The sequence below is a fragment of the Rousettus aegyptiacus genome, unplaced genomic scaffold (assembly GCF_014176215.1).
Source record: "Rousettus aegyptiacus isolate mRouAeg1 unplaced genomic scaffold, mRouAeg1.p scaffold_m13_p_3, whole genome shotgun sequence".
In the NCBI taxonomy this organism is placed as follows: Eukaryota; Metazoa; Chordata; class Mammalia; order Chiroptera; family Pteropodidae; genus Rousettus; species Rousettus aegyptiacus.
This window is the reverse complement of record NW_023416306.1, coordinates 164,693,503-164,713,279: the sequence shown is the minus strand read 5'-3', so window position 1 is coordinate 164,713,279 and position 19,777 is coordinate 164,693,503. Positions and strand designations below refer to the sequence as shown.

General features: G+C 54.8%; 1 protein-coding gene across 4 annotated transcripts in view; it reads left to right on the top strand.

Annotated features, from left to right (window-relative positions):
* Positions 1–19,777, top strand: part of CCDC88C (coiled-coil domain containing 88C) — a 110,029-nt gene that overhangs the window by 43,383 nt on the left and 46,869 nt on the right. For 2 of the 4 annotated variants that reach the window (XM_036238627.1, XM_036238630.1), the window contains exons 4-10: positions 756–825; positions 13,554–13,612; positions 14,446–14,529; positions 16,852–16,992; positions 17,238–17,422; positions 18,111–18,192; positions 18,499–18,657. In XM_036238627.1, coding sequence (XP_036094520.1) covers positions 756–825; positions 13,554–13,612; positions 14,446–14,529; positions 16,852–16,992; positions 17,238–17,422; positions 18,111–18,192; positions 18,499–18,657 — 780 coding nt within the window. Of the gene's footprint in view, positions 1–755; positions 826–5,807; positions 7,455–13,553; positions 13,613–14,445; positions 14,530–16,851; positions 16,993–17,237; positions 17,423–18,110; positions 18,193–18,498; positions 18,658–19,777 lie in introns of those variants that run through there. The other 2 variants (XM_036238628.1, XM_036238629.1) reach the window with 2 other exon arrangements.

The following is a 19,777-nucleotide window of genomic DNA, read 5'->3' as shown; positions in this document are numbered from 1 at the left end:
GTGGGCGGTCGTGAGCCGGCACCCCTGAGGACAGCGTGTTAAAGTCACCCAGGCGGGGGCGTGGCTGGTGGCGGGTGCCTGGGCCGTCTCGTGAAGACCCTGGGCGTGAGGGCCAGGAGGCAGCTCATGTCCTGCGCCTCCTCTCTGCTGGGCGCACGTGAGCTGTGATTCGTCCCTGTCCCAGGGACGTCACTGCTGTAAACGAGAGGAGTCCCCTCATTTGCAGCTTGTCCCAGAGACCTGCTCAACGCTAGTATCTGAGTCACCAAGTGGCAGACACCCAGTGGCATCTCTTTAATCTTCATTCTGCGTTTTTTAGCTGCACAAGCAAACCATCCTATCAAAATAAAGACATCTTTTAAAAAAGAAACTCATACCTAATCCTGCTATCCCGGTATGGAATATACCTTCTTTTTTCCAAGGCCTTTGTGCACATGCAGACGTAATTTTTATTTGGTTTTCAAGGCAGTATAGTACAATGAGCTTTGACTTTTTAAAAATTTTTATTTTTCAGTTATAGTCGACAGCATTATTTGGTATTAGTTTTGGAAGCACAGCATAGTGGTTAGACATTTGATTTTGACTTTTCACATTTATTTATATCCCAGATGTTTTTTCCTCTCACATAGTAGCTTCACAGTTACCGCGTCATGGCTGCACACTCATCCAGTGACTTGATAAACTGTAATTTTTTTAATCACTCTTTATTTTTGTTTCCTGTTCTTAATGGTATCTTGTCCTTTTTGTTTCTGTAGGAAGTGCTCCAGCAGCTGATCGTAATGAATTTGCCCAATGTTTTGATGATTGGCAAAGACCCACTGTCTGGTGAGTGAAAGCCACCCCCCCTGTAGCGCTTGGCCAAGGCCATGGGCTCCGGGCAGCTGTTGGGCACAGAGCTCTGGCTGCCAGCTTGGAGCCAGCAGTGGAAACACGTGATCGTTTGGATGCAATTTTCAAGGGTGGGTTTGTTACCCGGGGCATTAAGCCAAGAGCACATTTCTTCCTTAAGAGCGGATCCTCGCAACCCCTCAGATGCAAGTGCAAGGCCCCTGCTTCCTTGGGCGTAGGGGCCTGAGTCGTATGGGGGTCTCTCCGGGGTCTCTCCTCTGTAGTAAACAGGAGTCAGTGACCCTCTCACAGGGTGGGTACTCGCTGATTAGAAAGTAAGAGCCTTCTGAGGGAGTGCGCATCTCTCTCCCTTCGGATCCTGCAGTGCTGTGTTCACCACACAGTAGGTCTCGCCAGGGTGCCCTGTCACGTCTGTTTCTCACCTCCCCCACTGACCACACAGTAGGTCTCGCCAGGGTGCCCTGTCACGTCTGTTTCTCACCTCCCCCACTGGACCCTGAGGCCCGAGTGGCCAGGGCTCCAGGTCCTGGTGTCAGACCCTCAGCGTGACTTTGAAAGACCGAGTGAAACGTGCTCCCGGATATCTTCCAGAAAGTCGGACCTTGATTCCTATTTGTCAGTTAACTCACCGGGTGAGTTAGGGCGATGGGTTTCTTCCCTCACTGGCCAGGACTTCCCTTGTTCTGGTGGAGACTTGACAGTGTTCTGGAAACGCGGGTCCGGGGCCTCCTGGAACAGGCGAGACGTCAAGGCGTGCAGGAGGGGTCGCCACTGTACGGGCTGTTACAGAGGGGCCCGAGGCTTCTCTCTGCTGGCTCCTCCTGTCCCGCCCTCACTGCACTCTGGCCGCTCTTGCTCCTGTCCATCTGACAGTAACTAAAGTCGCCTTGAGACGGAAGGGGGAGTACACCGAGTGACCGGCCAAGGCCACTACTCAGAGAAGAGCAGTTCTCAGGTAGTGCCATAGCCCTGAGAGCAGCAGCAGTGGCTTCTGGGGGCCCCGGGCCAGGTGTGGCTGAGCATCAGTCACCGTGCGGGGGCGGGGATGTTCCTGCTGGGTCCCAGCCGGCTGCCCTGCCCGCCTTTTCTCTGCACGAGCCGAAAGGAAGAGGCTTCCCTGGCCTTCGGTTAGTCCTCAGCACACCGGCCTGTGCACCGGGACCTTGCAGAGCCCACCCAGGCCCACGGCGGGCTGCGGGCAGTGCGTGCCCGACCCCACTCCGCGCACTGGCCTTCGGTTCGCCTCCTCCCACCTTCCCGCTCTCCTTTATTTCATGGTTCCCCCAGGTGGAGGATAACCAGAAGCAGCCCCTCCGAGCCACAGCCGCAGGCCCCAGGGGCGGCTGGGACTCCAGCGATTTCTGTAGTAACTTCAGGAAGGTTTGGGGCTCTGCTGGCTGAGCAGACCTGAGCTGCCTCGCCTGACTTGCTGGAGCGGGCCGATGGGAAGGGGAGCGGCGGGGGGGGGGGGGGGGAGGTGCCTAGAGGGGTTGGTGGTTCGGGCTTCGTCCGCCCTTCCATGCGTGAGATCTGGAGGTGGTCGCGCAAGGTGACTAGAGGAAGGCGGAGTGGAAGGAAGACGGGCACGTGCTGCGTGAGCCCTCGGCGAGCCCGCCGTGTGGCGGACACTGTTCACGTGTTAAAAGCCGAGATGCAAAGCCAGAGGAGAACGTGGGGCTCACGGAGCTGAGGTGGCTTGCCTGTGCGCACTCAGGCGGAGGAGCTGGCTGGAAGCCTGCTGCGTCCAGCTCCCCAGCCCTCGCTCCCCGTTTGTATCACACACGGACATGCGTTCGGTTGAGCCCTAGATGATTGATGACATTCACCACGTCGACCTGTAAACGTGGCAGTGGACGTGGTTCGGCCTACTGTCGAACATGTCCCCCCCCCCCACCCTGCCACCCCGTCACCCCGTCGTACAGCACAGCGTGGCCACCTTCCTGCCGGCGCCCCACTCCCTGCTGCCCCCCGGGGCCTCCTTATCCAGTAAGCACCTCCACATACTTCAGCGGAGTCTCTGTTCCAGCCCCTTTGTGAACCACGCGGGATGTAGAGATTGTCCACATGCAGAGAACACAGGTCCCCACCTGGGGTCTCCGCTGAACAGAAACATCCGCAGAGTTGTGGATGCCGATTAAAAAAAAAAAAAAAACGGCTTTATTGAGGTATAATTTACATGCCATAAAACTTAACCCGTGTTAAGTGTACGATTGATTTAGTGTCTTTTTTTTTTCCCCATAAACGTACAGAGGTGTGCAGCCTTCACCATAGTCCAGTTTTAGAATGTTACGGGGAAGCCGATTTTAAGCTGCGACAGGTGAATTGTGTCCCTTGGTACCCAGCATAATATAGAATCAGTACACGTCGATCAGAAGGGTTGTGGCCCCAGCAGTTGGAGGGATGAGAAGGCCGAGCCGAGGGGGAGGGGCTGCCTTACGGTGACGTCAGGCCAAGGGGGTGCGAGCTGGGCACGCACGCCTGGGTAGGTTTTGACGGCGTCCTGGGGGGCTCCCGGAGCGGAGGAGGTTGGCATATCCACCAGCAAGATGACGCCAGACCCGAGTGCCAGAGGCGGAGGGACGTATTTATAGAACGGTGTTGTCTGTTTTAAATTTTAAAGATAGACGTGTGAAGCATTTGGGGTTTTTTATAAATGAAGACCGAAGTTGGCCCGGTTCTGTGTGGTGGCCTGGGGGCGTGTGAGGGCTGCTCTTTCCCGGTTCTTCCACACACGTTTCAGGAACTCGCCTGTGCTCTTCTCGGCTCCTGTTGACACTGTGCTGTTATTTATAACATTTTATTTTTTGTTTTTTTGGCAAATGCACCGCAGTGAAGTCAGGTGCCGGGGGCAGGACAGAGCCCAAGCAGCGCATCCAGCCGGGCCCCCCCCGCCCCCCCCCTCCCCCGCACCCCACTCCACTCAGTGATGCGGGAAGATCCCGAGATGCCAAGCGTTTGCTTCCCTTCCTCTGACCTAAGCAAGGAGCCGTCAGACTCGTACAATGATGAGATTTTTCTTTGTGTCTTACTCCCCTGCACTCATCAGACAAAAGAATGTTCTCTTTCTTCCAGCCCTGGGTGGGATTTGAGGACGGCACAGTGAATGTCAGAAAGCCCTGCGTGTACCTTAAATTGCTTTCAGAATCTCTCCTCAGCGTCTGCCCTTCGTGGCCCTAAATCCTCACTCTCTTATTTCCTGTTTTGTACCTCGAATCAGCTTGTCTGGATTTCCTCTCCGGCCGAGCGTGGTTCAGCTGCGTCTCCAGCTGGATACCTGGCCCTAGGGAGGCATCTGTCCGGTGCCTCATTACTGGAGACCCCACTTCTTGGAGCCCAGCCTGGGGTCCTGCAGGACCCTGCTCTGCACCTCTCCCTCACTTGCCTATCATGGCACTTAGCAAAGCCTTGTCCTTGGCAGCTGGTCTGCGTCCGGACCTCCAGACTGGGCGTAGTAGGCTGTCCCTCGTCTTGTTGCTCTGTGGCCCAGTCGTGTCCCTTTCTCTTACCCCACGCCCGTTCCTGCAGGCAGGACCCTTGGCTCTGCTTTCAGACCAGTTGAGCTCTCCTCTCGTCTGCCCACTTCCAGCCGGCTCCAGCCGTCACCATCCTTGCCCGCCCGTGGGCCCCCGGGGTCTTCCATCTGCCTGCTCTCCCTTTGCCCCCTGCGGTCTGATTTCAACACAGCAGCCAGGGCAGTCCTTACAAAGTCAGACTGTGCCCTCTCTGCCCCCACCCTCCCAGCACCAGGGCCTGTGTGCTGGCCGTTCCCTCTGCCTGGAATGCTTTTCCCTCTGATACGCCGAGAACAGCTCCTTCAGGTCTTTGCTCACCCGCCGCCTTCTCAGTGCCGCTCAGCCCAGCCTCCTGGATAAGCTGAAGCCTCCTCCGCGGGGCTCCCAGGCTCCCGCCCTGCCTTCCTGTTCCTCACAGCGTTTACCTCTAACATACGTCACCATTTACTTATTTTTCGTGCCTATTGCATTGCTAATTTTCCTCCTCTAGAGTCTAATGTCTCACAAGGGCAAGCATCTTCGGGGCTTCCTTTGCGCTGACAATAGCTTCTCAGTGTCCAGATCAGCGTCCGGCACACAGTGGGTGCTCCGTGAGTACAGTGTAAGTACCAGAGACCCGCCCTCGCCTTTTTCTCCTCCCCATGCCCCTGCTCCCTCAGGCTGGTCTTTCTCGCCAGTGTTAACCTTGTGCTGTCACAGATACGTAGGTCAGGGGTCAGGGTCAAAGGAGAGTCCATCTCTGTGCAACACCATGTGTGTGGCTCCCCGATCCTGGAGAAAACTCGCCTCATCCCGCCATCGTGCCAGCCGTGCGACTGTTACACATTTACGTGGTTCGTCAGAGTAGATTCTACAGGAAGCGGCATGAAAAGCCAGAGGTCGCGATATCCGCTTTATCTGTAAAGTGAGGGGAGCTGTCGGACTAGAACTAGATCAGCTCCCTGGCCCGTTCCGTCCCTGGTTTCTCAGCAGCCGAGCCTGTCCCCGTGCCACATACACACAAAAGACTAGCCTTGTCTGACAGGGAGCCAGCAGAGTTCTGCCGTGAGGCGTGGCGCAGCCATGCTGGCGGAGAGCACTGTTTTCCTTCCACGGTTTGTATGCAGGCACACTTGCAGATCCCACCTAAGCCGTTGAGAACGGAAGGGAGGGAGGCGCAGAGGCGCAGAAACCCAGCCCCGAGAGGGGAGGGGACGCGTTCAGAGGCACTCAGCGTGGTGGTCCCGTACATGAGGGATGCATTTGTCGTAAATTGTGTGGACGGTTACAGAGGAGCACACGAAGCCGCTGCTCCCAGACTGTAGGACAGGTCACTACCGTTCTTCTGCCTGCTATTTCTTGCATTCGAAGTGTCAGGCAAGATTCCTGCGTCCTGGAGGGACTCCCGGGATCCACTCCCTGCAAGGTCCTACCGGGATCCACTCCCTGCAGGGTCCTGCCTGAGCACAGCCAGGACCTCCGAGAAGAGCCTGGAGGTTCCATGCATTGCCATTCGGCAGTCAGGCCTTTAGCTCTGTTTTCTCCCTCTTAGGGCAGTCGCAGAAAGGGCTTCCAGGGACAGGGAAGGCACCGTGAGGGGTCGCAGCCTTCCGTGCCCACAGAGGCTGTGAGTGTCCTTCCTTCATAGCTCAGCGCGGGCCACCGTTCTGTCCACAGAAACCATAGGGCCAGTTTCCGACCCTCCCAGTGGGAGACCAGAAGGCCTCATGCTCTTCCTTCTCTGAATAGGCCGCCCTGGCCAGCGGCTCGCAGAGGAGCTCGGCGCAAGCCTCTCCTCCAGCTTTCGTTGTCAAATGCCCCCACCCTGGGTTCATGGGCCCCAGAAACGAGTAGGCCATCTCTGCTCCAGAAGCGCCCACTCTGCACTGGGACAAGGAGGGGAGGGAGACAGCGTCGAGAACTGTGTTTCTTCCAGGGTAAAAAGTGGTGTGAGCCTCTTGCACAGAGCGTGCACGGCGGATAACGAGTTCCGTCTGGGCAATTTAGGAAGACTTCCTGGAGGAGGTGGCACTGAAGAACAGCAGCAGAGGGAAGACGTCCCAGGTGGGAGGAGCTCAGACGAGCGGAAACATGCCGGGAGTCCCCGGCGGAGCGGTAGGCTCCAGGCACAGGGAGGCAGTGTTCTGTCACAGCCCAAGTTCAGGTCTCGGAGGCTGGGAGTACACGGAATTCCCGACACTCCTTGGACTTTAATATTTAACCCTCTCAGTGTTTACCTGCTCCCCCGTGAAGGGCGTCCTTGAGATGCTCTCGCCGTCCACGCCGCACAGCGCTGCCCTTTGAGGACTGACGGGGGACCTGTGAGGCCGGTGCGCGGGGGGCCTTGCTCACGTCCCCCGCGGCAACTGGGGACAGCGGCTCAGAATCTGTTTTATTAGGAACAACCTTCTTGCCACTGAGAGTGTTCTTTCAAAAAGCGAAAAGGCCGTCCTCCTGCAGCCCTGCCCTCCCCGGTGCCCTGCTTGCCTGTGACTTGGTGGCCCGAGGGTGTGCCAGGAGGGACTCTTGAACATTCCTGCAGCCTTCCGTCCCAGCCTTCCCTTTTTTCACTGCTCTTTAATTCTCTAATCTGCATATATGTATTTTTTGGTTTTGCGTTTGCGGAAACCTTATTTCCTTTCAGCGAGGAAGGGAAAAGTAAGAAAAACTGGTCTTGCAGGTGTTAGAGCCTGGCAACATTTCCCGCTTCATCCTGGAGGGAGCAGGCTCCGCAGAGCACTGAAAACACTCTCGCGTGGCGTGACCTGGGGCCGCCGCCTCTGTGCTGCTGCTGGGTCCAGAAACGAGTTTTTCAGTCCATCTCGAATGCTGGGCACTCGAGCTGAAAGCAGCACTTTGCTCTTCGAGGAACGTGAAAAGCTTGGTTAACTCGACCAGGCCTGGGTGAGCGTGACAACACCGCCAGATGCCAGCCTTGCGGGCAGCCCGTGGTCTGCCTGGATACCAGACTTTGTTTGTGTTTGGTAAGCGTCTTAGCGATGGCCTGTACACAGCGAGAATGCGCCCTGGGTTGCGGTAACCACACCATGGCTTCCGGCAGGACCGTTCCCGCTGGCTGTCCGAGGAGGAGGGACGAGATGTTATTTGTCAAAGGTCTTTGTGTTCCCCAGTACTATTTGGGCTTTGAGTTTTCTGCCTGACGGTTGGGAGGGACCCTTTCTCAGATCCCCTCCTGCCTGTACCAGCAATTCGCCTGCAACCAGTGTAGACTCCGGGTCGCGAGCTGAATTCTTGTGGTTGATTCTCTTTTTCTGGTCATCAGCTGTTTGGTGCTAGGAGGTGAATTTGCTCTCGGCTCATGCAGCTTGGGCAAGCTGGTAGGGTGGGGAGTCCTTGTGGGTGGTGACACTCTCTGGGGGGGCCTGATGTGCCTGTTTCAGGTTGTTCTGCATACCCGGGAGGCGCCTTCTATCACATGGGCGGAGGCTTCTTGTCGCCCACGCATGGTGGTGCTGGGGGTGGGGGCAGGCCTGGCGCAGGTGATAGGGAGATGCCAGGATAAGGGAGCTGCTGCCTGGGTGCACTCGGGAGGCCTGGGCACCGTTTCACACAGGCGTGTGGCTCAGTGCCTGCCAGAGTCCGCATGTGATAAATGTTTGTTGAATACTAAACAAACGAGGGAGTGCCTGATTGTGGTAATGCCTGTTGGGGGCCACATGTGTGGTGTTCTTGGTGTAAGACATCTAGGTGCCGGTTTCACAGGGCCTGCTCTCCAGGCTGCGAGGTGGCGTAAAGAGGTGCCTGCCTCATAACCCACAGACCAGGACACATGGAGAGTCCCCAGGTACCCACCCACGCGGAATTCCCCATCCACACCGCTCCTTGGCAGTGCCCATGAACCCAAGTGACCCTGGCTGATAAACAGCAGAGCCCCCAGGGGCGCACACAGCTGTGCACATGTGGGTGCATATTGGGACATAGGGTCATGTCCAGTGCAGTGCTATTTTCAAATCGATGAGACGACCTCTTGTGAAATGATTGGTTTTTAATTAAGAAACCAGGAGGAGTATGGTAAGCCATTGATTCAAGCACATGAGTCAGAGGGGAGTGCAATATAGGATTAATAAGGAGAAAACATATATAGCAAATTCTCACTTGACATCGTATATAGGTTCTGTGACTTTGTGTATGACAAAACCAGTTTTACCGTAGGCTAATTGATAAAAAGAAAAGTTCCTACAGCATCTCATCATCATCATAATGAAATGGCATTGAATGAGACAATGTTATTGGAAGACGTGTGTGTGTCTGTCTGTCTGTTCCCGTCCCAGAAACGGTTCTCTTTGTTCTTCCCCTGGGACTTGATGCTAATAGTTCACATCACCCACTCGGTCAGCAGACGCTAGTTAAATACCTACACTGTGGCCCTGGGATCAGAAGCCGGACAAGGTAGAGCCTTGCTCTGGAAGGAAATGTGAGTGAGTATGACAGTCTCCGTGGGGAGCGGGTGGCAGTGTTAGGAGCGATCAGGTGGTAAAGACCTGGGCCCGACTCTTAGTCCTGCGACTCAGCCCATCAGAGCTCGTTCCCGTTTGGGAGCGTTCGTCCCCTGGGGGTTGCTCTGGGAGCTAAACGATGGCAGGCTCGGTTTAAGTGCGGTGGTGGGCTGTAGGAGCGAAGGGCATGCGGGGAGGGCGGAATTAGCTGCTGAGCTGGATCAGTCTGAGTAACTCAGATGAGTCCGTCCTTCCGGGTCGTGCGGCTAAAACCCCGCGCCTGGCCAGTGACTCGCAGATCCTGGGCCTCTGTGACTGTGGAGAGCTGAGAGGAGTCAGTGCCTCTGCTTTGTTCGGACCCGCATCTCTGCAGGTGCATCGCTGTGCCTTCTGGCCTCAGCAGGGCAGAGTGTGTGCAGCTGGGGCGGGAGGAACGCCTTCCTTCACCTAAATCCCCACTTCCTACCTAAGTGACCCTTCATTGGTGACAAGATTTACTGTGTCCAGAGACCGGGAAGTGTGGACGGTCAAACGGCTACATCTTAGAGCCAAAAAGGGCGTAGAGATTGTGTACCAGGAGGAGTGGACACAGGTCTTGTTTCGCGTGGTTGGCAGTGGCTGGAGCGTTCTGAGAGCCTCGTTCCAGGCTGAGTAAGAAAGTCGTGATGGACACGAGATTAGAAAGTCGGGGAAATGTCCAACCCTGATCTCATACAACCTGCACATTTAAGAGGTTGGTGTCGTTTAATTGTCCAAGTCCATTCGTACGTCCGCGTCTACCCTTACCACACGTGTTAGATGAGATAGTTGCCCTTTGGTTTTGGGAGCCGAGAGCTACGAACATCTGTACCTCTGTATGTAGATGAGGTAGGCATGTTTGCCTTCCATTTCTGCTAAGAAAGACTGGGGCGAGTTTCTCTGTGTCACGACTCCAGGAAGCAGGTAGTAGAGGAAGTATGGTTTTTCTTAAGACTCACCCGTTAGCTCAGGCCTTCGTGGGATTCCCCCCGGGGTTGTGCGGTTGCCGCTAGATGTGGAGGGCATACGATGTTTCCGCCTTCCCGCACCCGCTGGTTTCTCGTGACTCACTCAGCACAGAACCCCATGCCGCTTCATACCCCTTCCCCCATTTCTCACTCTGAAAACCAGCTCTAGTCAGCGTAACCACAAAGCACTATAATTTGACAAACGCTGCGTTCTCTTGCCTCTGGGCCTTCGCACATGGCGACACCTGTGCCTGGAAAGCTCCCCTCCACCTGCCTCCTCAGTCTCTCCTCCTCATCCTTGGATCTCAGCTCAGAGCTTGTTGTTTGTTTTTTTTTAAGAGAGGCCTTGCCTGATGCTTCGTGCACAGTAAATGTCCTTCTTCCTGGTTCCCTTAGCATTTATCAGCTTGTTTAAATCGCTGGTTTTCTTGGTCTCAGCTCAGAGGACTGAGTGGATTATGGTGATGTTCTCAGCACCCAGACGAGTAGGTGCTTGGGAAGGGTCTGCAGGTTCGTTTCTCCGTTGCCTGCTTAACTGTGTCTCTGAGCCAGTCTCGCTGGCGGGGACCCAGGAGAGAGTCGCCTGGTATGTTTTGAAACTGTTCAAAACCCACAATCTGGTAGATTTATGAAAATAGCAGTAGTTCTTACTACTAAAATTCTAAGAGAAATTGGGCATCAGATTCCCATGATTAATAAAAGAACTTCTGCCTCCTCTCTCTCTCTCTCTCTCGATCTCTCGATCTCTCTCTCGATCTCTCTCTCGATCTCTCTCTCGATCTCTCCTTCCTAACTCCCTCCCTCTATTTCATAGAAATCTGTGTAGGAGTAAAATTCATAAGATGTGTTTTTTGTTGTTTTTTAGAGATTTGACTTTTTAATTACATTTATTGGAGTGACATTGGTTAATAAAGTCCTGTAGGTTCCAGGTGTACAGCTCCATACGTCATACGTATATTGCGTTGCGTGTTCGTGCAGGATGCGTTTGTGACAAACAGATGTTTCTGTTCACTTAGCCCGGTGAGGACAAGCACAGCACTGCTTCTCTCGAACGAGGACAGAGGTGAATTTCCTGGTACCTTGTTCGTCACCTAAAAGTTTATTTTAAATTTTTTCCATGGGAATTTTTCTAAAATTAGTTCTCTCCCTTTTAAACCCCTTCCTTTTTGTTACAAAACACAGCAAACAGATTCCAAACTTTCCTAACAGTGCTCTGGATCAGAGTTAGTTTTTTCTTGCTGTCTGGTGGGTGCGAATGAACGAATGAATGAATGAACGAACGAACGAACGAATGAACGCACGAACAAACGAACAATCCTTTCGCAGTTGTCGCTGTGTGTGACTGCGGGGTGCTGAGGGAGCAGAACCCTTTTCTCTTTCACTGAGTAGCCTCGGACTGTCGTTCTGAGCCCGCGCCTGCGCGCGCAGGGTTTCTGGCCTCTTCCGTGCTGTCAGACAACCAGCTTATACTCTTGTGTTAGCAGCGGGTCTGTGTGGTGCTTGTTCCTACTTTTAGTGTGCCGTTCTCGTCTACTGTGGGCTGGGAAAATGGGTCGTCAGGGCTCTAAATTATTTGAGAGTATGATATAATTAGGCCCTTCGGGGCTTTCGCTGTGAGCAGAGTACATAAAGAGATTTTCTGCATGGACTTTGCCTTCTGTGCGGGCTGATCTGAGGCCCTCCAAACACTTCCCCCCGTGTCAGCCCTCTGCCGGTTCCAGCACCGTTTACACGGCCTGAGAGGCCACTCGCTCGCTGCAGGAAGAGGAGCTGGTGACGGCCGACGGGTCTGTACCTGCTGACGAGGGGCACGCGCCAGTCCTCTGGGGATTGCCTTAGGGGACAGAGCTGATGACTCATGGGGGGCGGGCATGAGCACTGTGGCCAGGGAGAGATGTAGGGGAGACCGATTGGAGGTTTTTAGTACTCAGGCAGGCATTTCCTTTTCTTTTTATCAAAACTAAAATGGTGCGTGATCATCAGCTCAGCATCAATAGTGGTGAGATATTTCCTAATGTCTATGGCTTAGAGCCTCTTGGACCAAATAAAAGGCCTTGAATGAAAAAAAATAAACGTCTTTGAGAGTTTTTCCATTTCAAACTGAAGTTCTCCACTTGTTAGCAAAGAAAAGGGTTTGACCTTAGTAGATTGATCTGTAAGACCAAACCTTATTCTTAGGTAAGAGCACAGAATCTGAATGACCTGCAGGGACCTGTGGTCCAGCCCACACCCCACCCACCTTCAGGCTGGGAGGTGACAAGGACGGTGCAGTTCCAGCTGCGTGAGCTCCAGCCTCCAGTTCTCAGACTTGACCGTGATGTCATCGTCTCAGGAAATGCCGTTTTTAGCTACCTCTCAGTCGAGAAGTATTAGGATGAGGTTGTATGTTGCTCTGTACATGCCTCGTACCCCCCCCCAAACCCCAAATGAACCGCAGCATTGGTTCTTGGGACGTGAGTTTGGGTTGTTTTTTTGTTTGTTTTTTTTTCATTTCAGGGGTTGTTGATGATACTTCGGGCCATTTTAGCACAGTGTGAGTGGGTGTTGCTAAGTCTTTCAAGACGATGATGCTACTTCTGGCATGTCGCTTCTCCCCCAAATGGAACAGACTGTAAGGCGAAAGGCAGCACACCATAGAATGGTTTTTACCTGAAAGCCGTCTGCTCATCACCCAGGCCGGCTGTCTCCATTTCAGAGATGTGGGAACTGAGGCTGGAGGGCAGAGTACAGCTTGTTGGGGTCACACTGCTGCTGGCGACCAAGCTGGGTCTAAAGCCCTCGTATTGTGTCTGTTGAAGTGGTTGAGTCTCATAAGCAGATAAAGATGCATTTAGCCTCAAGCATAATCAAAGAGACAGTGTAAAATGATGAAATGTGATTTTTTGGCGTATCTGATTGGCAGAGCTGAGAACGAGCCATCAGACAGTGCTGGTCTGGATGTGGGGAGTGGGCCTTCTCCTACACGGGTCGCGAGAGTAAAATGGTAAGGCCCTTCTCCTGGGCAGTATGGCAAGTAGCGAAAGCTCAAAAGATGAGTTTATCCTAAAGAAGTAAATACGGTCGTGCATAAAGAACTAGCCACGGAGATGTTCTGTGTAGCATCGTTAAGAGTAAAGCATTGAAAGATCGAAGCTCCGGAAGAGAGATGGTTGAATGAGGTTTTGGTCTTTGTACGAAGGAAGTACGGGGCCGTCGGAACGACGTGCATGTGTCGTCTGGGGTTCGCTTTGGGATACTCCAGCCAGACCCTGACACTGAGAAGCAAAGAGGTGGGGCTGAGGAGCGAGGAGGAGTGGACGCCGTGGACGCAGTGGGCTGGGTGACGAGTGGGGGGGCTCGTCGTGCCGCTCCTCCTGGTGCGCTCGAGGTGCACGATGGAAAAGCGAAGTGCGCGGCCTCGTTTTAGACTCAGCCGTGTGTGCTGTGGGGGTGACTCTCCCCTGTTGGGTTTGGCTTCTCACACACACTCAAGAGAGATGCTGACGGTGCAGTTCGTTGATCACCATGGAAAGAGAATTGTGATGTGTTTGAATGGAAAGGGGCCACAAATAGTTATGTACAGAATTTTCACTGGGTTTAGTAAATAAATAAACCCATATGGAGAAAGCAGATGGAGCGTGTACACACAAGTGGAGATCACTGGGTAGAGAGATGTTTTTGTTTTTCCTTTTTTATCTTATCTGATTTTTCCCCTCTACAGCAAACTGGCATCACTGGTGAGATTTTATAAACAGTGGAGTGTAATTAAATATGTTGCTCTTTTGATCTAGGGAAGAGCATGGAGGAAATTAAGAAGGTGCTGCTGCTGGTGCTGGGCTGTGCCGTGCAGGTAGGGCTTGGGCGGGGGTACAGGGGTTTCGGGGTACAGAGGTTCACTCCCAGCCATCTCGTGTTTGTATCTGTGGGAATAAAATTGCCCCCCCTTAGAAGATGAGGTCGGAGCGAAGCTGCTTTCAGCGTAACCTGGCAGAAGGTCGCCAGTGGGTTCCTGAGAGAGAAGTGACCCCACCTTACAGCCATTTCTAGTACAGGGCACCTTGGGCAAGAAGCAGGTGGGGACCCCTCGGGCCAGGGTGCTATTAGCAAATTGTCCCCAGTATAGGAAGATCTAGAGCAAGGATCAACAAATTACAGCCTGGGGGCAAACTTTGCCTTGCCTCTTACTTTTGTAAATAAAGTTTTATGGGAACACAGCCACGCTCATTTCTTTACACATTATCTCTGGCTGCTTTCACACCACAGTGGCAGAGCTGAGACCAAGTGGCCTGCAAAGTCTAAGATTTTTTTTTTACAAACTATCCCTTTACAGATGAAGTTTGCCACCCCCTGGCCTAACCCAGGTGTTCTTGATCTCATTTGAGAATCACCTGGAGAGCTTGTTCTACCTGCAGATTTTTGTGTTTCACCCCCAGTATTTTCAAGCTGGGATGAGCTTTTTAAAATATAAGCGCCCCACAGATTCTCATATAGGTGGTCTGAGCAGCTTCGAGAGAAACCTCAGTGTGCGGGCTGGTAGGGAAGACGAGAGAGGACACTTTATTGGCTATAAAGGAGAAAGCCGGGGATTGAGTGGGTTCATTCGGAAACTGTCGCTATGGCTGTGATGAGCCCAGGCTGCCTCGCTTGCAAAATGCTCCCATTAACACATGTAACTCTCTGCAGTGTGAGAAGAAAGAGGAGTTCATTGAAAGAATCAAACAGCTGGACATTGAGACCCAAGCTGGGATCGTGACCCACATCCAGGAGGTAGGCGTGTGGCTTTGTGGGGCTGAGCCGTGGACCACCACTCCTGTGGTAACGAGGCTGTCTCCGCCAGTGGAAAGTTTGAAGAATGCATCACTCATTAGTGATTTTGCTATGTTTAGGTTTCAGACGCCACAGACAAATTGAATCTGTTTGGAAAGGTAGCCATCAGCAAGCTAAAATAAAATAGGGGTAAAAATAAAAAAATAAAAAAAAAATGAAACCTCAATCAAGGCTTCTTTTGCCTCCTCTTCTTCCCTAATATGGACTCAGACTATTTTTAAGAGCTGTCAAGCGGTTTAGGCTCAGAATTTGATTTACAGGCCCTGAAAATGTATTCTGGCAAATGTCACCCCGCTTCAAATGGTTGATCTTTATGGAGAAAGATTCTCTGCTTCTGTCAGTGACATGGCAGAAAAACAAGCTGCCACCAACTGAGAAGTTAAAAGCCAGCAAGTCCCAGAAGGGCCGTCTGCGCAGACTGAGGCAGCATCCTCAGAGAAGGTGGTTTCCCTGGAAACCACGCCTGTGGGGGCAAGCACCCACCTGAAAATGCACTTCCCTGACCTCCCCACCCTCCCTCTAAAAGAAGTGTCGTGTGTTTTAATTATCTTGCGGGAAGTAGTTCAGCCTTCAGTGTAATTGGACAGATGAGATCAGGCACGAAGAAGACGTGAGCAGGAGCAGGTGTGTGACTGGCAGGGGCAGCTGGACCCAGAGCTGCCCATGCCAGCACCGGGGACAGGCTGTGGCCCGGCCGATGGGCTTCCCCAGCTGCCGGGCACTGTGGCGTGGAGGGTCCTGGGTCAGCATTGAAGCCGGAGGTGGAAGCCGCTTGTTTCGGTAGAGGGTCCAGTGAAGCCAGCACCAGGGCCGGGAAGCTGGTACCGTAGGAACTGTTCTCCAGCATTCACGTCCGTGAGCGGCCGCCCGTTAGCCCAAGAACCATTCTGCCTTTTCATTTTCCCTGAGTGGCCCCGTGTTTTGAAAATGTTATCTATCCGGGGACTCAGTCCTTTGCCTTTTACTGTTTTTCGTGCTTAGCCAGCAGGATGTTAAAAACAAAAGGGTGGGGGGGTGGGGAGATGCAGCTGGAAGAGTGGTCTTCAGAACGAGTTGGGTGCTTCTTAAACGTTCAGGTGCACAGGACGCCCCCAAGAGACGCAGCGAGTCAGAATCCGGGGAAGAGCAGCGTGCGCCTTTCGTTGAAAGCCCCTCGTGTGACTGAGGTGCAGCTGGGGTTGCCCCCGAGCCCCCTTCACAGACACAAAGGGCCTTTCCCAAGCACTGAGCAGGCCCGGAACCCGGCCTCTGGGTCCCAGCTCCGTGCCTCGGGGTGCCCGCACTGAGGGGCGGGCGTTCTCCCGAGTCTCTGGGGCTGCCGGAATCCCAGCTTCTCTGTGAGATGGGGAGAGTGAGGAAGTGGGTGTCTTGAGAAACCGAAAGGCCCTGTTTTGTTTTTACAGACATCCTCTCCCTCTATTTACCGCTCTGGAAAACCTTAAGGACTTTTTTCGATGTGCCTCACGGAGCGGATGTCCACAGTTCCCTTTCGTCTCCCCCTCGGGTGGCCTGAGTGTGCTAATACTCATCTCCCCAAACGGAGGAGGCAGGGAGTTAGCAGATCTGCCTGCCCTGGCAGGTCGGAGGGGGTCGGGTCGAGCAGGTCGGGTTTGCAGTCGGTCAAGAGGCTGTCCAGTGTGGACGTGGCCATGGGCCTCCACTCATAGCCGGTGGAAAGGGAAAACCAGGTGGCCGTAGGTGGCCTGTGGGGATGAGAGATATAAGCTTACCTGAAAATTGTTTTAGATTACAAAATATTTCCATCAAAATAACGCAAAGTTATTGCATACCCAACATTCTGACATAAGAGCTTTAACGTTTTACCATGTTTGCATTCGATTTTAAGAAATAAAATCGAATTTTATTTCCCTTCCACCCTCCAGAGCTGACCTTGATTGTCTTATAAATCGATGGCACTCCAGTAAAAATGTCTGAGGTCCATTTAGGGAACGACTCCGTTGTAAGGAGGACTTTCCGGTATTTAAAAGAGCCGTGTCCTCTGTGAACCGACGCTGAAAGCAGAAGTGGTTAGCACGGGCTGCACTCGGCCGGCCGCAGAGAGTGTGGCTGCCCTGGCCGAAGGAGCCGCCCGCCCGCCACAGAAATTTTGTCAGCGGAGAGGCAGTAACATCACTTGGGGGGTCAGCTGCAGAGAGTCGCCTGGATGCCCCTCCCCGTGTGGCTGTGGGAGGTGGCTGTTCCCAGGACCCTTGCGGCTGCTCCCTTGCCTGGCCTCTGCAGACCACCCCTGTGTCCCCGCAGGTGACCCACAACCAGGAGAACGTGTTCGACCTGCAGTGGTTGGAGGTCCCGGACGTGGCTCCGGAGGAGCTGGAGGCCCTCTCCAGGAACATGGTGTTTCACCTCAGGAGGCTCATAGACGAGCGAGACGAGCGCACAGAGGTGTGTGCGTGCGGGCAGGCAGCCCGGGCAGGTGCGGGAGGGGCGTGGGCCTGGGGCAGTCGTGGGCCGCGGGAGGATGGCAGTTCATCGAAACGCCAGGCTTGGGGACCTGCCGCATTGATGCGCTCCTTTCTGTCCCACTAAATACTTCATCTCTCTTTCAAAACTTATACCACCTTTCCCCACCTCCCTCCTAGATTTTGATGTTGATGATTTTTAACGAACCCCTGTCCGCCCCACCACAGCTGATCGTGGACCTCACCCAGGAGCGGGACTACCTGCAGGAGCAGCAGCCGCCCAGCCCGCTCAAGTCCTCCAGCGCCGAGTCCACCCCCAGCCCGACCAGCAGCCTCTCCAGCGAGGACAAGCAGCACCTGGCCGTGGAGCTGGCGGACACCAAGGCCCGGCTGCGCCGCGTCCGGCAGGAGCTGTGCGTCCTCCAGTCACCCCCGGGCTGTTTTTCCTGCTTTTGTGTCTTGTGTCACAAACACGCTTCTAGCACGTTCAGCTCACTCCCATTAGCACAGCAAACGAGAGAGCTCCGACTTGGGCCCGGGGCCGGCCGGACTCTGCTCTGCGCTCGGTCACTGTTTGAAGGTGGACTAGTCCCTTCCTCCCGAGCCTGCGCGTGGAGGGGTCCGCGGGGTCTTTTGGGCTCACGCCAGTCAGAACAGTACAGACGGGCCGCAGGGGCAGCCTGCTGTCCACCCTCAGGCCAGCGCGGGGCTCGGAGGCCCACGCTGGTACGTTTCCTTGGGCAGAGGGAAGGTGTGTCTCACCCGTCTGGTGAGCCGGTCCTGTTTCCTGCAGCTGGGGATGTCACTGTGTTGGTCATCTCGGGAGCTGCCTGCCCAGCCGTGGAGCAGTGCAGCACCCCGGGGCCCCAGACGGAGACTCGGCGTCTGGTGGGTGTAGTCTGAGGGCAGGCATTTGAAACTTAAAAGCAGAAAAGAAAAACTTTGAGTCAGGAATGTTTTGCAAGCTCCACACACAGGTTCCTCTCGCCCCCGTAAGTCGGGTTCCCGTTCCTTTCCCCACTGTACCCTGGCAAGGTGATGGGTTGTCCAGGTGCTTCCGAGGAGGCCCCCCTCATCACGCGTCCCCCGAATTGTCCCCAGGGAGGAGAAGACAGAGCAGCTTGTGGACACCAGGCATGAGGTGGATCAGCTGGTGCTGGAGCTGCAGAAAGTCAAGCAGGAGGTGAGTGGGGAGGGCCGGGGGCTGGGACGGTCACTGTGCCGCCAGGGGCAGCAGCAGGAGCTTCCAGCAGAGGCCTCTGCGTCCTTCCTGCTCAAAGCAGCAGTGCCCAGAGCCGGTGCTCCTGAGAATCGCTGTGGGGATGACGCGTGTCTTCGTGACAGGGCGTGGGGACTCCACGCGGTCGCCTGCGACAGAGCCGCTCGGCTGCCAGGAACTGGCTTCTCCTGGGACTGTAGGGACTTGGCCCTTCCTTCCCCACCCCAGGGGTGCCCTGAGCTGGGTCCCCTGCCTTTGCCCACCTCCCAGAACATCCAGCTGGCAGCTGACGCCCGGTCCGCTCGTGCCTACCGCGATGAGCTGGACTCGCTCAGGGAGAAGGCGAACCGCGTGGAGAGGCTGGAGATGGAGCTGGGGCGCTGCCGGGAGAAGCTGCACGACGTGGACTTCTACAAGGCCCGCATGGAGGTGAGCCCGGGGCGCGCGCCTCCGGTCCTGGAGGTTTCCGGGGGGGGGGGCCTTACCGTTTCTGCAGCTGAGCCCGGGGCGCGCGCCTCCGGTCCTGGAAGTTTCCGGGGGCGGGGGGGCCTTACCGTTTCTGCAGCTGAGCCCGGGGCGCGCGCCTCCGGTCCTGGAGGTTTCCGGGGGGGCCTTACCGTTTCTGCAGCTGAGCCCGGGGTGCATGCATCCGGTCCTGGAGGTCTCCGGGGGGGCCTTACCGTTTCTGCAGCTGAGCCCGGGTGCATGCATCCGGTCCTGGAGGTCTCTGGGGGGGCCTTACCGTTTCTGCAGCTGACACTGTCTCTGCCCCTCATTCAGCCTGCATGTCCCCAAGGGCCTCTCTCTCTGGGGGAAGAAGTATGGCCGTGCGATGGAGGGTCCTGACTCCTTTTAGGATATTCCTACCTCCACTTCCTACCACCATGGTGACCTCCTCTTCACAGATCATTTTTTTTAGGTACCCCAGCTGTGCACACGCAGCCTGGCCCGAGTCGGGTGGGGGTGGGAGACGGGCTCCTGGCCTCGTCCTGGAAATGGCCCCCCGGCCCTGCTGCTGATGAAAGGCGTAAAGCTCCAGCACAGACGGGTTCTGGGACGCGGGTGACACCGGGGCTCTTCATCACTTGCTGGAAATGCCACGGTTGGGAGAGTCGGGGACAGTCGTGCGCAGTGTTTCTAGACTGCTGCCTTCTGCACACCGAGGACCTCACGCAGCCCCCAGACGGGACCACAGACAGAGGGCGGCTCCCACACCTCGCCCGATGCCCCGTCCTGTGGAGGGGGGTGGGCTTCAGCTTCCAGGCTCTGGTCTCCGTGTTCATTCCTGGCCTTGTGCGGGCAGCCTCTCTCAGTCACGTGGACGTGGTGATTTAGCGCCTGCCTGGTGCCAAGCCCTGCACCCCAAGGCACAAACGGGTTTACTTCCTGCATTTGGGGAGCTTCTATACTTTACATGGGAACCCCTTTCCTACGTTTTCAAATTTTATGCCTCTGTATAGAAACAGTATTTTTCGTATTGGTTAGTAACTTTCGTAGCGAAGTTACCATGAAGTTAGTAATGCCTTAAATTCTGCATTAGATTTATGAA